General features: G+C 39.4%; 1 protein-coding gene across 1 annotated transcript in view; it reads right to left on the bottom strand.

Annotated features, from left to right (window-relative positions):
• Nucleotides 1-16,323, bottom strand: part of LOC117468832 (sorting nexin-19-like) — a 35,602-nt gene extending 19,279 nt beyond the window's left edge. The window contains 12 exon segments of the mRNA XM_034113147.1: nt 6,123-6,252; nt 9,275-9,434; nt 9,540-9,633; nt 10,638-10,759; nt 10,873-10,992; nt 11,097-11,197; nt 11,343-11,541; nt 12,585-13,751; nt 14,204-14,398; nt 14,491-14,740; nt 16,239-16,299; nt 16,302-16,323. Coding sequence (XP_033969038.1) covers nt 6,123-6,252; nt 9,275-9,434; nt 9,540-9,633; nt 10,638-10,759; nt 10,873-10,992; nt 11,097-11,197; nt 11,343-11,541; nt 12,585-13,751; nt 14,204-14,398; nt 14,491-14,740; nt 16,239-16,299; nt 16,302-16,323 — 2,621 coding nt within the window.
• Between the last annotated feature and the right edge of the window lie 989 nt (nt 16,324-17,312).

Genomic DNA, 17,312 nt, shown 5'->3' with positions numbered 1-17,312 from the left:
ACCGCTGAAACCCAAGCAGGCCACTGTATGTCAGACAGAGATCCCTTGGTATTAATTAACAGTGTAGCTGAAGCAGAGAGGGCAAAATACAAAGATTGAGTGAGTGAGAGCCTTCTATATGACAACTGTTGACAAGCTTCAAATCCTCCATGCTCCCTTCATCCTCACCTCCATCATCAAGCTGTCAGCAAGAACTTGTGCTACCATTTGATTTGTTTATAGAAGTATTAATATACTGTATTAGTGAGTAAAAATAAAGAATCATGTCATTGTGGGACAGGTGCAGAAAAGATGGGCAGAATGGAGTTGCCACATGGAAATGATTGCGTTGAAATGTCTTGAAATGCAATAAGGAAGCCGGTCCAACTTACAGACAACCGACTGCAAAACAAGAACAAAGACAGCAACAGCACTGTAGAGCAGGTGGACTCTCCAATAAGTTGGAGTGGTAAATGTGTCCGTCCATCAGCCCGAATGACGTCAACTCACTCAAGGGAAATGTTCCAAACTTAGTGTGTTGGTAACCACAGCCAATGGCAAAACAGCTTTCCAAGAAAATCTGAACCATTTGATGCAATAAGATTAATTACAATCATTATATTCTATCATCATTGCGACTAACTGTCTTTCTCCACCGCATCGCTGCAGCCAGGGTTGTCTGGTGCTTGTAAGTGAATATCAGAGACTCTGAGGGCGTATTTCATTCTGTAGTAGGGCAACCTAAACACTCACGCAAGCATTTATAGAAATTACCTCACACATTTTAAAGGCTGACATAAGTATCAACGCTCTGAATTTTTCATTGACTTATTTGTATTATTGGTAGTCGTGTCAATGGATAAAATAATTTAATTGCGTTTAGTATTTGCTTGTACTGTTTTTGGGCTGGGTTGTAAACAAATATACGTGAATGGATGACAAACTGGTATGAGGAAGTAGAGTATTTTTTACTTTATAACATTTGAGTTGCGTTTGGATGATTTCTGAATTATTGGCATGAAGTCCCAGAGTCACGGAGAGCAGCTGTGATTCCCCTCTGTATAATGTACGCTAAACGGAACATTTATCATGGGGGGTTTTCTTACTGACGCTAACATATTGCGCGCACTGTCTTTTCCTACAATGGTGACTGTATCCCCCTATCTCCTCCAGTACAACTTGAAGAAACTGGCTAGCGCATGTTTTAGCAACAAATCTTTTTTAAATGTGATGTACTCAAGTCAGTGCATTACATGTTACGGGACAAAAGTGGGGTCAAATTGGTAACGTTAATAATAAGCGATACAAATGTTTACAGGTTTACAGATTAAACGCAAGTGCATTAACTCAAGGTGATTTTTGATAAACCTTTTTATTTGGCAAACGAAGGAAGCATTACGTTTAACTTAAAACCAGAACATGAGGGTTCATAATAATGCTGGTGATGTTCACATAGAGTGGCTGCTACATCTAGACACTGACAACAATCTGGCTCCAGCTGGATTTTCCATCCAGACTGCTGTCTAAGAGAAAGAGACTATATTCATCCTAAACTTTCCCACTTTCCAGTCCATAAAACTCAGACATCTCCCAAACCAGAGCTTTGCCTTGGACCCCATTTATAGGAGCACAGAGCCGGCTTTTCCAGCCAGACCTCACACACACACACACACACACACACACACACACACACACACACACACACACACACACACACACACACACACACACACACACACACACACACACACACACACACACACACACACACACACACACACACACACACACACACACACACACACACACACACACACACACACACACACACACACACACACACACACACACCACACACACACACACACACACACACACACACACACACACACACACACACACACACACACACACACACACACACACACACACACACACACACACACACACACACACACACACACACACACACACACACACACACACACACACACACACACACACACACACACACACACACACACACACACACACACACAGTTGTGTCCTGGTTTTATCTCCCACCAACACACATGGATATGGTTTCTCTCTGCAGCTTCTAAAATAAACTGCTAGTCCCACTAAAAAACATTAAGATTTGTATGGAACCCTAACCCTGTGGATCAATTTATGAAAAGGAATCACTGACCAAAACTGAAACAATGAAGGCTCTCTAACTCTTCAGTGCTGTTGGATTCCATGTTAGAATAAACATTCAGGTGGTTGCTACTTGTGTTGTTCTGTTTCACCACCGAGGTGACTAGTATCAGTGTGAATCTGTAGTGTTACAAATGTAAGTTTAGTGCACCGCATCAGATGAGGACCCCTCCGCAAGATGAGGCCCCCTCCGCAGTCTGCGTGATCTGCGTGTAGGGAGGGGCGGGCCTGGTCCCAAATTACATTTCAGGGAATCGACAAAGTCATTAGGATTCTTTCACTGGGAGTCATGAGTGTCTGTGACAGACTCCAAGACAATCCATTGATATTTCAGTCTGGACCAGAGTGATAGATCAATTGGCCAGCCATTATTCCCACCCTCGAAGTCACGCTGGCATGGCTAAAAGCATTTTTTTATTAGAGGCTAAAATTCTTCTTGAATTGGACCCAAAATGTGTTGTATGTCTTAATCAAATGGGGGAAATCCAAAAAATAAAAAGGCATAATTTCTATTAAGCATCAGTAAATCATGGCTTAAGCCCAAAGGTTGTGGGTCGAGACCATGGATGTATAAAGAGAACTGAATACAGCGTTGGAGGCCAGACCCCGTTCATTCCTATGAGAGTTACAAAATGGCCTGAAAATACTTCCCTGGACCTTCCGGAAATATTCTATAATCATTGGGCCCATAGAGCATGGTCACTTACGTTTTCCTTAAACCCCGCCTCCAAACCAAACCCTCACGACAGCATCACGTCCGGTCTCAGTTTTGTCAAACGATTGGAAACTGAAAACAGCTTTGGATTTGGCTTTAAGCACATTTTACAACTTTTAAGTTGTCAAACTAGGTTGTTTGTACGAGGTAGTTCATTTAGCGTATGTCAACAGAAGTGTCTTTCCAAATAAAGTAAATGGCAAAAAGTTATTTGGAGCCCAATGATATCACGGGACTGAAACGGAAGGTGTCCGAAAATTTGCTTCAATGGCTGTTTTTGATATTATTTTAGATTTAAACACAAGCAAATGCTGCTTTTCTATTACATTTAATGTTGTACTCTTCATGTTCTTACCATATAATACCACTTTGCATTCGTTTTAAACTTCGTTGAAAAATGATACATGAACAGAGCTATCTTAGTGACACAACTGCATAGGTAGTGTTTCTGTAGACAGCCGTCCAGAGCATCTCGTCTCCTTCTCACAGAGAAACCAGTCGATGAGAGGAGATACCTGCCACACCGAGAGCTCTGACTGCAATGTTGACAGACGGCAGCCTCATATAGACAAGGCCAAACAAAAGGCCTTTCATACTTGGCTGGTGGAACTTCTTAAAATAGAGGGCCCAGTATCAATGTGAAGAAACGATATTTCGGTACTGACACCCCGGGGAACGTGAGGTCACAGCACTGACACCACAAACACTAGAACCCGAGAACATTGTCTGCATGTTCAGTTTACTGGCAGTCAGAGCTATACCTATCTGCGACAAATGTTTGGGAAGTTGCTGTCAGGCATTCTTTATAGTGCCAAATAGGTGAGCATTCATGCACGTATGCACATAAACTATTAAACAACAAGTGTAATAATAAAAATACCACATACTGTTTAGCAAGAGCAAAGTTCTCTGATTCTTTCGTTTCTGTAAAGTGGTTAATACAGTGCATGGCAAGTGATGCTCCTTTTAAAACACGGACCACTGCAAAGACTCGTGGCCAAGCCTAAATATCAACTCTCTTGACTAACGACTGTACATGAGCCAGAGTCCCCTCTCCAGCTCATAAACAGTCCTCTCTGTGGAATCTCCACTAGGAACCATTTGTTCTCATGTCCTGACCTGGCTGAGTCCACAAAGTCCCACTACGTCTACATTTCCATCACTTCTTAGCAGCCGAAAGCTCGTAGCATAGAACCTCGTAAAAGTACTTTAAGAAGACAGAGTCAACCAAAGGCTACTGCTGTTAAAGGGAGAGAAAAATGATTTGCATTGTTGTGGCAGCGTCAGCCAGGTTCACTTGGAAAGATCTATATTAGTAGGTTTCAAATTGGTACCAGCATCTGCTTATAATAAGTCACTGAGGATGGGGAAAGTGTCTGCATTTTCCAAGTAAAGTTGTGTCTCAGCAATATTACATAAATAATATCCATTATCATCAGGATTAACAAAACATGTACAAGTGGATAGCCATAAAAGTGTCATTATGACTCAACCAAAGTGTTTTTTAAAGACCTGCGAACTCCAAGAAATGGGGTTGTCACAATACCAAACATTCAACCCAGTCTCACGGCATTTCGTGTTATTAGTCACGAAATTAATCTATTGATTGGTGTTCACCAACACGATTTTCACATTTTTTTCGTGTCACACAGAACGATTTTAAATGCAATGTATTTCTATTGGTAGTATGTTTCGTGCCTGCAACACGTCTTTTTGTCCGGTCGGGTCTTGGAAGACCAGATGGTTCATAAAAACATGTTCTTACTCAATATCCTACCCTAAGCCTAACCCTATCCCTTTTATTTTAAATTGTATAATGTCTGAGTTTTTTTGCCGTCAGTGAGGAAAATAAATGGGGCTCAGAGCCTCAGAATACTGAAATCTGTATTTTATGTTTTTTATGTTTATTTTTTTTCCTTCTAATTTGTTATTATTTGGTGCAGGCACGAAACATACTACCAATATAAATACATTGCTTCTAAAATCGTTCTGTGTCAGAATACTTAAATCTGTATTTTTTTAAATGTCTTTTTCCTTCTAATTTGTTATTATTTACATTGCTTTTAAAATCGTTCTGTGTGACACGAAAAAAATGGCGAAATCGTGTTGGTGAACACGAATCAATAGATTAATTTCGTGACTATAACACGAAATGCCGTGAGACTGTGTTGAAACATTTATTAGTTGCTTCCAATACCAGTGAAATTCCATGATTCTCGATAAGCAATTAAATACCACCATAAGAAACATTTCCGATAAATCACTGTATTTCACCACACATTTACATATTACCGTGTGTATCCTGTTTCTTTTGCTGGGAAGTTAAAAGGTGATAGTTCCCTCTATTGAATCTATTATTTATTGCCGTGAAAACATCTTCTTGAACAAGATTAACTAAAAACTAAATTTCACAAAATTATATTTGAACACATCTTAATGACTTTATAATCAACCTTCACCTAAAACAGAGTTTTACACAATAGAGCTACTGCCGGCTGCTAACAGCTAACAGCTAACAGCTAACAGCTAACAGCTAACAGCTAACAGCTAACAGCTAACAGCTAACAGCTAACGTTAACTAGCTCTGGTCCTGCCAAATTCAACACAGATTTGTTTTTAACCATGTAGATGTATCAGGAAAGATAGTGGATAGTGAGTTTAGGCTGGACAATACGATGCCGTTGGTCTCAAGACCTGATCCCATTAGTGTTACTTAAGAACAAAGTTACATTTTTTTTTATTGATTTGCCTATGTATCGGTTCTTGCGACATCCCTATTAGAGTAGTGAATACAAAGATAAGAACAGGTAAGAGGGTTCGGAGGCATTCATTATAAAAAAATGTCAGCGATTTGAATACGTAAATAAAGCCTTTTGGATAATTTAAGATTAGGATACAATCAAAAATCAACATCTTGCATTGCCAAAAATATCTAAACTGTTCTTTACTTTCTACAGTCTATATGTCATATAGTTATTGAATATATGTCAGTGTTGCTATTTTCTTGCAAGAATACTGGAACCTGTGCTTATTGCAACTTTCTTTGGAAAAAAGTTGGAAACATAAGGCTGTATTGTTTGGATTTTTTAAATCAAACTTACTCTTGCTGGCTTCTCCAATGTTACTTATCCAAGCTTTAAACATGGTTTTGTGTCTCTGTATCTCTTCCTAATGTAAAAACCTTACTTATAGTAACTTTTTGTGGCATTCTACAACAAATGTATCACGTCACCTGTTGATAAGGGTCCCGAACAGCAGCCTGATGGTCCTCTGAATGTTTTCGCTGCACAACCAGCTCCACTGCTCCTTCATCAGCAGACACAGGATGTTCAGAGCCACCTCAGCCAGCTCCATCTCAGAGGCTACACCACAAAATGCAAGACAAATTAAAAACTCAATATTACAAGATAATGACTTTGTTATAGACAAAGATAATTTTTCTACATTCAAATATCATACTCAACATACTGTATGTCGGTTTAGCATGCAAAAGCAGCACTTGGTAGACAGATGGAGGGACATGTATGTATATCTCAAACCTAACATAAGTAATCTGTTTAAAGAGGTATTTTGATTCTGTTTGCATCTGATGAACATGAAGGACCAGTAATATCATCAGCTTCATATATTTAGTAACACTGCCCTCATGTGGTCACACTGAGCAGCTGCTGGTTCTGCTAAGAGTCATTATTGCACTCTGAAATCAACCACTCTTCATTAAATCTAGATGTATTATGTGTTCCTATTGCCGTCTGCAGAATATGTAGTTTTAAGATTTATCTAATAGATATCACAATGAAACTTCTCCAGTTAAATGCTCACGTTAGGAAAATGAATGTTATATAACAAGATTTCTGTAATTGTATTTCTAAATGTGAACATGTCATTTGTATTACTTCCAGTTATTCATCCGTATCTTGCGTTATAAAAGTGACCTAACTGTACAGAAGTTAATTCCATTCAAGCTTGAGTGCTTGGTATATGAGTTTTACAAGCTCAGTCCAAAAAAAAAACTGTAGTTTTGGAATATTTTAGTACGGAATAAGTTTCATTATTTGATATTGGGTTGTTTTTAAAGATTCAACATACTGAAAATGCACTAATTGGAACATTGAGGTATTCAGACATCTATACATCTGATGTGAAAGCATCCAATTAGTTCTCAATAAACTGTCAGTCCAGTAACTTTTATAGTGGAACATTTCAGGGTCTGGTCAGGACTACGCGCTTATTCACTTCTCATTCACCTTGACTGTCTGGAAAAAAAATCTGTCCTTCAAAAGGACAATGACCAGATGGCTAACAAGGAAGAAATGCAATTTGGATTCAATTAAACGCGGAATGTTTGGAATTCCAATGTCTAGCAATGCAAAGATAGTTCCCATATGACGTTAATGATATCATGCATTTTTCCTATGGAGATTCCCTGTGATGGAGAAAGATGGAATAGTAGTGATGATACGTGATGCAATATGGTGGATGGTGAGATACAATCTAGTTAAGGACAGCTGACCTTAAGGGATACGGTTAGGGCTAACAATGGGCAGGGGGTCACTTCATAAGGAAAACATTTATGTGTGGAATTAAAAAAATAAAATATATCTTGTTCTGCTGCTTTTTATGTCATAATGTTATAGGAGGGCAATGTGAAATAGCAAGGTACTTCTTTAATGCTTCCTGTTAGTTTAAAGAATCAAACATGAATTGTCTGAGAGATTTTCAGGGTACGTGGTGTGAATGTCCTGAAAAACCCGATCCCCCACTGGTATGGAGAGGCATCCTTTAGTTTAGAGACACAACAACCCACAAACCTGGAACGTTGCATGAAGCGCTGTAGACCTCAGGGTGAACTGAACATGGGGTTCTATTTGACTTGTCCCTAGGTGTAGTGCTGTTTTAAGGGCTGTACACAGTACCCTTTTTTTGTATTCAAAGCTTCTATGGAGATTTTTTCGAATAAAGGTTTAGATTTGATGTCATCACCCAAATCTTTGTGTCTAACAAACAGTAATAGCCTGTTACAACAATGTCGTGCCTCCCATTTGAGCGACAAGCGGTAGAGCAGGGTTTAGAAATTATAACACCTGTCCTTTTTTCAATAGAATTTGACTTTTGGACATTCCAACACTCAGAAGGAAATGTTTTGATCACAGGAGAGGGGAACAATGCAGTCACCACCGGAATATATATTTACAAAAAGTGTAATACTTTATTATATTATTTATTGATAATATTAGGGCTGTCCTTGTCCAAACAATTTCTCAGTTGACTTATCCCCCAAACAATCTTGTTGACTAATCGATCAAATTATTTGAGTCTCTTCACAAAGAATCTCGCAAATGCACTTCTTTAAATCTTGTGTTTACCAGAGATGTTTTCGTAAGTATTGGAAAATAAGTCCTTCAGCATGGAAAAATCATGAAATCATCCAATTGACTCAATAAATCTTTGTTGACTAACACCAAAACAAGGAATTAGTCAACTGAACCACTAAAAAGTGGTAAGTCGTAATTGTGTAGCCTTCAAATACGGAGTATTTAAATGTTGATTTAAAATCTTGATGTCACTTATTGAAAGGCGCTGTGAACTGTTCGGCGTTCTATACTTTTACCATTTGGCCAAAGTTTTAACCCATGTCAGTGTTTGGTGTTTAATGGAAGCTTTTGAGTAGGAAAGGAAAAATAAAAGGGCTCGAACACTAAGACACATTCATTGCTTTTTGTCTCTTAAGCTATACCAGCATGACAAGGGCTTTCAAAATATGAACCCAGTCTGAAGAGTCTGAATTGTGAATATGGAACAAGCCGGTTTCTATCAGTTATTCCTGCTGTAATCGTGGTGAGATACTAAATGGAAACCGGTAGAGTTAAGCAGACACAGACACAGGAAAAGGACATCAGACAAAGCTGAGTCGGACATGATGATTGCGTAGATAACTAAAGTGCACTCAGTAGAGTGCAGATAACCGCCAGGTGCGTCTTCCTTTCTCCCCCGAAGATTACAAAGCAGGGATTTATTCAACTTGTATCGTGCCTTATTTAAGGGAATTCTTACATTTCGGGTATTGAATTAATCTGGAAAAGATCCGGTTCAAGGTCAGACTTTTCAAATAATGACAGTTTTTGAGCCAAGACAAAGGCCAAAATGTAAAAGTAAAAGACTAGGTAAGAGTTTTTTCTAAGCCTAGCCAATGGTCTGATATTCCTTTTGTTACTGAAGCAGTTGTCAATCATTTGTGATTGACAACCACAAATGATAACCATCACAACCACAAGATCTGTCCTTGATCTCTTTAAACATACCAACAGCCGCTTTGACACATGGAGTACATACTAGCAACCTGAGTGAACTTGAGATCAATCACAGTGAAAGCTCCTTTCTTACCAGGTTCCTGACTGAGATTCCTTCTCATGCGGTCACAAATATCACCTCCGAATTCTCGTCTCACAGGACTGCCCTCCCTCTCTGATTCGATTCTGACAGACAGTTTTTCTTGATCAGTGATAAACGCTTGCAAGTCTCCAAAAGACATCCCGCTAAACACCTTTGAGAACAGAGAGGAGAAAGTATTAAATGAATAAGCCAAAAAGGAATTTGATTACCTAAATGTCAAATAGGTGCATGTCAACACGCTAGTTACACTACTTACTGTGCTAATTTGGTCCCAACTGAACAAGAGCGGAGGTCTAATGTCTGAGCCGTTCATAAAGGGGATGCTTTTACTGGAGAACTTCAGACGAGACCTGGGATCATACAGACACATTAATATGCACATAAATCAAATCTTTTGTTTGTCATTTGTGCAATAATTAAACATGTAATATGACTGCATGAGTTCACACTGAAACAGTCATCATGTAAAGTATGATAAAACACGCCATAAGTTGGAATACATAACACGGTGAACACATGGTTCACTGAGAACTACACCTGCACGCACTAGTCTGTGTTGGATGTGGCGTGTGTTAGATGTTGTGATCACGCATGTTGCCCCTCGTTTCTGTTATGTGATTGCTATATGTGACATGTATGTAGTAGCGTGTGTTGTTTGCATTTTATTGTTCTCTTTTATCCTTTCGCCTGTATCTACTTGTCCTTTTTGTTATAACAAATGCTGTTGATGTATTGCGATTTTAAGGGTGTCTATTATCATCTGGCCGGGGACAACAGCTGGAAATTAGCAATGTTTGCTAAAGCTGTTCCATTTACTGTTTTTGTGACAGTTGATCAATGGGCACTGTCCACGACACTATAAACAAATAAACTCTGCTTCAAGAAAAACCCTGCTTCTTTTCACCTGCCAGATAGGGGCTTGGCAAGGATAACTCAAAGGAAGTTTTACGCCGAGTAGTGGCTTCCCATCCAGTGAAATGGTCAGAACTTGAGGTTAAAACCTAATTCTGTTGTCTGGACAAGAAGTCTTTAAGTGCTTGATAAAAACAATAAGACATTTAAACATTTCCTTAACTGGGCAAAATCCATCTGCTGAGGAAGTTCATGTGATATTTTCTGCAGCATCAGAACATCAACTTATTAGATATTGAGGTTCTGTCAAATGATAATATTGTTTTTAAAACACATGACAGAACTGGTAGCATTGCTATCGGGATCAAAAGCTGACTCAAAGTTTATGGAGCAGAGGTAAAGCAGGGGCGAATCGGCAAAAACTCTAGCCACTCCGACCGCATTTTCTGGGTTCTTTTTTAGGAATGTGGATAAAAGTTAGTCTGGATCTCTGGAGTCATACCTCTTCTTGTCCGTACTCATTTTCCCTCCATCTATCTCTGACTCGTTATCCTCTGTCGGGCTCTGAGGTTCAGAACGAGGAAACGCTGTCTTCAGAGTGTCCACGATGGCATTCACCACAATCTAAACACACAAAACCCATGAACAATGAACAAGCATTAAAACAAATTATCATGTGTATATTGGTCTTTATGACTTGAGGAAAAGTACCATAACAAATCTATTCAGGATCAAACCTTGTCTATGCGTGACACAATAAAAGGTTTCTTGACAAAGGCAATCCTGGCGTCTGTATTGAGAGCCAGAAACTCCTGCATCTCCACACTGTTGGCGATTTCAGGGATGGAACAAAGTTGCTGAAAAAGATGACAGAATGCTTTTCTACCACTTTAAAACAAAATGACATTGTACATTTGGCGTACAAATACATTAAAATGGTATAAAATACCAATCCTCTAACCTTAAGAAAGGTCTCCAGAAGTCCTTTCCTGGCCTCGATCTTGTCACTGTCCATGTTTCCAAACGGCATGTCTGGAAAGACTTTCTTTGGACCTTTCACACCTGAAAGATAACAATCCTGGATGCTAGCTCAAGTACCAAACATTTATTAAACTGAATTTCAGCAGTGGCCAAGACTTGAACCAGGTTTGTTTGTAAGCCATGGTTAGATTTATTTTTTGCGTAAAACTATCCAGATCCTTCCTACCTTTGATGAGTTTCCGTACTTCAGTTTTCTCTTCCAGCCGTGTTTGCAGGTTGAGGAACTCGCTGTATCGTCTGTTGACCATGTGATAGGCCACCTGCTGAATGGGCGATGGATTCTCATAGCCTGAGGGGGGGACTTCAGCCTCCTCAGAGCCCGGCTGGACCCCTTCTGGGTTCTCACAGCACATTGCTGTCTCATACTGAAAACCAAGACAACAGAGTATAAGACTTGTCACATGTCGCAGAATCCTGTGATACATTATATTGGGGTCAACCCATGTTTTTGTAAAAGAAAGAGATTTGTGTATTTAAACTCCTGACAATTACTGTCAGGAGTTTAAGTACACGTACCAATATTCAATAGTTATCCAATTTCACAATTTGAATGCAATATACAAATATATTAAAATGTAGAAATGGGATCAATATCCAAACATAAAATGGTTCCTTTTTTCATATTTTATAAATCCTTTTTTTTTACATTTGATACATTTCATATTCAAATTCTTTGAGACTCATTTATGTAATTGTAGTTTAGAGTGAAATATATTTCAGCTCTGAAAACACAGTTTAAAGTGAACACAACCTTTCTTGCCCTCACGCAATATTCAACTTCTGTTAAACATTGGAGATAATATAAAACCAAATGAACAATAAATGGTGGCTAGTCTCTGCCTTGTTATTTCCTATATGGAATATGATTAACATTGATAAATCTGATTATTGGTAAGTTGATTGGTAGAAAGTTAATTGGAATCTGTTTTGATAATCGATTATAATTTTAGGAATTTTGCGGACTTGTTGCTTTTCTCTTCTTCTTTTTTTTCTAATGTAAATATCTTTTGATTTTGGACAAATTATTGGATAATACAGACAATTTAAATATGTCACCTTGGGCATATATCACAATTATTCTTCGAGGCCTAAGCTGGTGCATTGCTGTGTTGTTTGTACATTTCCACCAACAAATGTTCGCCGATTGAATATCCTAAAAACAATAGGAAGTGAATCAAGGAACCCTGGTGCTGACATGCTGTTTATAAAAGCATTTGTGCTGCTTGTGCAGAAATCTCCAAAGGCTAACTTCACATGTTTAACAATTCTTCATTTGCAACTTTTAAATGGTCTTTCAGTCGTAATCTTTGGACGTTGCATCAGCTTAATGCCACCATGGAACAACTGCATGACAAAATCCCCAGAATAATGAAAAAATGATGAAGAAGCAGAACTAGATTCTTCTTACTTTGATAGTGTAAAGGGTGTAGGGGTGTGATCCGGTGCCGCGGTGCTCTTTGGCTGTGATGGTGCCAGTGATGCGAAGGTTCTGGATCATGATCGGTCCATCAGGGCTGCTGAGGGGCTCAAAACTGAAGGACTGTATAGGGGAGGAGCCCTGTAACGGACTGACAGTCAGCTCATTGGGATTCCCCAACCCAGCCGTCTCTAGTCCCAGAAGAAACTCTCTGGCTGGATTTACTAAAGGAGAAATGCCCTCCTTGTCCACGTCCTGAAGTCTACCGTTACCAGGAGTCCCCTCTGCCATCCTACCTGACGACGGATCATAAGGATGCCCCACCGGTTCTGAATTCACCAGGACTTTAGGACAAGAACCATGCACTGGACTGGGGCAAACATCCTCCAGGTCCCCACCATTACTGTTGTCCTCTGGGCTGATCATGACTAGGGAATCAATGGAACTTTGCTTATAGTCAGCGGAAGGAGAGTCGAGGTCAGAGTCGTTCTCCTGGTAAAATGGGTTTGACTTGGTTCCTCTCGTGAAACGCCTCAAAAAGGGTAGAGTGGGTTCTTCTTCTTCAGTTATATTCTCGTTCATCTCCTCGGAGTCAATCACATCATAGGCTGCCAGCTCAGGCGAGGCCATCTCTGCATCATTGACAGCGTCAGTCACAGAAACGTCGTTATTCTTCTGGGGAACGTATGTGGTCTCTTGCGGTGGAGCAAGCTCGGATTCAGCAGGAGGTGGTGGTAGAGATGGGGATGAAGCAAGTAGCTCTGATTTAATTGGCTCCTGTGGTTTGCAGGAGTTGTTGAATATGCCGATCACGAGAAAGTTTAACCAGTCCGGGTCCGACAGTTTAGCAATGAGAGGGAGCATAACGTTGCAGGTGATGAGTTCTCCGACAACGAAGCGGCCGGTGCGGGTGTCTAAGTGAGGAGGAGGAACCAAAACATGCAGCAACAAATCTGTGACCGCTCTGGTGTAGTTGACTTCCATCGTGTCGCTGCTCATGGCGAGATGAGGCGTGGTAACCATGGAATACGCTTTCCACAGCTGCTCGCTCTCACTGCTGTACTTTGCTGTCCGAGGTGTTTCGGTCAGCAGCTCTTTGGCTCTGATGTAGTCCTGCAGGTGGCAGCCAAACAGATCCAGGATCCTCTGGGTCAGCTCCTGAAGTCATCCAAAAAAAATATAAAACCAGTATAATTTTATCTAGTTAATCTGGTAACAGTTTCTGTTATCTGTTACCATTATTGTGCAACATACAGCATGTTTGATATACACATGATATATTCTTTGTCTGACAGCTGCAAAAAAACTCTTTGTTGCATGATAGAACTATTTTTATAAATCTCATAATATATATATATATATATAGTACATACATACATAGTCAGAACAGACAGATGTGGCCTTGTGCATCTGATTACAACGTGTTGATTATTTAAAATTGATTTGAAACACACATAACTAGTGATGTATCCGCAGGGAAGCCGCATAAAACCCTGAATACCTAACTCTATTCATACATTGACAGTATTGACAGCATGTTAACCTCCTAAACATTTATCAAAATCAACCTAATCATTTTTTTCCAACAATGATGTCTTGAATCAAATTACCTTCCTGTCGAGCTGTCTAGCACGTATTTTTAGCTCCATGGCCATAGAGATCATCGCCTCTTGAACCTCTGTTTCGAACGCACTCTCAGAGGACACTGTGGAATACCAGGAGGTGACAAAGTCCCTGATGATTTTCCTCACAGTGTTGTGAATCTCCTGGTCCAATTTCTGCTCATCCTCCACAGTTGGTGGAACCTGAGATTTAGCGAGGACAAAGTGTAAATGATGTAATACTGGAGTGATAATACACCGTTGCCCAAAACACGGGAAGTTAAATTCACATTTACCTGTTCCATGGTTATGAACCTCTCCAGGTGAACCACACTGTTGGACTCCAGGACGGCCTGTGACCCGAGCCAGCCCCCGAGCACCACCAGCAGGCTGGTGAACACGCACAGCAGCCAGATGTTGACCAGCAGGTGGAACAGCACCAGCCATGCCAACACAACACCAAAGCCCAACAAGCTCCTATGTCCTAACACCTCAGCCATGGCACTGCGGGGGTTACTGTCCGGTTTGACACCCTCAATGGGAGATCTGGAGATCATTCATGCCAGAGCAACATATCAAAAAACAATAGAGAATACAGATTATGTATAATATTAAAAACAGAATCTGAAGAAGTTAAGTTAGGCTAAAGAGACATCAAGTAATTTCTACTGACCCCTTTTCCTCAAACTAGTTTTTCATGAATTATGGTGCTATAATTACCCATGGAGAACAGTGTCGCTTACAAATGGCAGGTTTTAAGTTATTTTCCTTAAACCACAGAAACCAACTACTGCTCATGCTTGATGGTTTTATTAAAGACAAATTTAGCTAAACAAAGACTAAGACATCACTGTTATGCAATAACACTTGTGTGCAATATGTACCCAGTTAAATGTACATATTGCCAGTTATTACTGGCTTCCTTCTTTGTTTGAGACGTGAAATGCTGTAACAAGACTCTGTAAGTATCTCTGTGCAATATATAATTGTACCTCTGTTATCTAGCTTCTACCAAACTACATTCTACATGTTACACTTTATTTTATAAATACTGCTGCTGCTGCTGCTACTACTTTTCTACCCGAATGTGTACTTTGTAAATTGAAATAATCTTTATTATGAATGTGTTTTATAAATTGTAACAGTTGATTTTTCATTTTATGCAAATTTCTTATCAATACCTTGTGCACACTTACCAGACATTCGGTTGGCCTCACTGATCATAAATAACTAATTTAAATGGACAGCCTTTGCAAAGCCAAAACAAAATAGATTGTGCAAATATTGATGATAGCTGTCTCGGCAGCTAATGTGTATTAGCTTGACTCTACATTAGCACAACCTGTATTTGGCACACATTTATTATTTTTAGACTGTATTTATCATTTATTATAACCCCACCATTTACCTAACGTGTCTGAATTAGTATAGTCCTATCGCTATCATTTTGGTTGATAAAACGCGCCACCAAACTCCACTTACATATTTGACAATTTACTCGGTGTTTCTGGCATGGCGTATAGGTCGGGAAAACACGTTTTTTAAGAGATTTGCCTCCATTATATGCAATAGCAGAACATGCACACAGATGTTTCGACATGGAACAATATATTTCCAAATTATATCAATGTTGCGATTAATTTGACGTTTTAATCCTGCTCCGTCAGTCTACACCTTTCACTTTTACGCTGGTGTTAATTCATTACTAGTGGAACAGGACTCGATGTAAGGCGGGGCGTTATAAATCAAAATCAAATAAAACTATGGCTTTTTTGTGTGCTGAATGCATGCCGAAACGAAGAAAAGATTCTGAGCATTTGTTTGAGGTCTGTAGTAATGTCGTTTAAAGTGTGCCTTCTTGCCAATAATCATGACTACCTTAAATTGGTACACGTTTGTCTTGCGTTTGGCTAGGACCCAGCTAGCTAACGTTACAACTTTGCAGAGCACATCGCAGGCACAGTGTTAAGTCCTGCGTAATGAAGTGTCATCCTTTCCGAGATAAATCTGTCCATAGCTATCAATAAAATAAATAATAACAAACCTGCAAGAGCTGTCATGGCACGGGATGTGAGGTCTCATGAGCGTGATGACAACTGCTTCTCTGGTTTGTTTACTTCCCGTATCATGACGTATGTTAGAATGAAAAAAGCCTCCCCGTTGCTCCAAACCAACCGCAGTGCTTTAGAAACTCGAAAGATTAGGTTTAAAGATAAACAAAAGAAACAATAGAACCTAAAATGATGTCCGTTTTGTAATAGTCCTTTATGCTATATAGTTGACCGCAGGTCATGGAGAGTAATAAGGTATCCGTAGACCTTTGTATGAGGCATCTTTATTTACTTAGCAGGTCTTCAGCCATGATATATACTATGGAATGCCATTTAAGCCAAAATTAAATAAATACATAAATAATTAAATAAATACATATATAAATATGCCTATGAAATAAATTCTGAAATAAATAAATGAGGCAATAAATATGTATACATCACATTTAAATCCACATTTATTTATTTCATGGGACTTTTATTTCATAATGACACATTTATTTATTTCAAGAGACTTTTATTTCATAATGAGACATTTATTTATTTCAAGAGACTTTTATTTCATAATGACACATTTATTTATTTCAAGAGACTTGTATTTCATAATGACACATTTATTTATTTCAGGGGACTTGTATTTCATAATGACACATTTATTTATTTCAGGGGACTTGTATTTCATAATGACACATTTCCATTTCTTATATGCAAATGAACCGGGCGTGGTTAGCTCACAGATCCAGACCAAAGCAACAGCACCGCAACACTGATTTAGCTCTGGTTCTTCCTGTTTCAGCCACAGCGGAGCCGGCTCTAAACACCGAACACCGGTTCTTAGCTGAGCCCACTTGGCTGCCCGGCAAGAACCAAGAACCACGCTCACGTCGGAAGGGGGCGAGATTAAACTGAGCCATAATAACAGTTTATGGCGAGTACGGAAAATGAAAGTTGTAACAAGCAGTAGCGCTGAGCAAAGTGACTAGAACGCAACCACACACTTATAAACAAACACACTTTATAAAGTCAGGCAACACTAACCAGGCTTAGTGTGATTCTGTTTATTTGTA

This window comes from Trematomus bernacchii, unplaced genomic scaffold (genome assembly GCF_902827165.1).
Source record: "Trematomus bernacchii unplaced genomic scaffold, fTreBer1.1, whole genome shotgun sequence".
In the NCBI taxonomy this organism is placed as follows: domain Eukaryota; kingdom Metazoa; phylum Chordata; class Actinopteri; order Perciformes; family Nototheniidae; genus Trematomus; species Trematomus bernacchii.
This window is presented reverse-complemented; position numbering and strand designations above follow the sequence as displayed.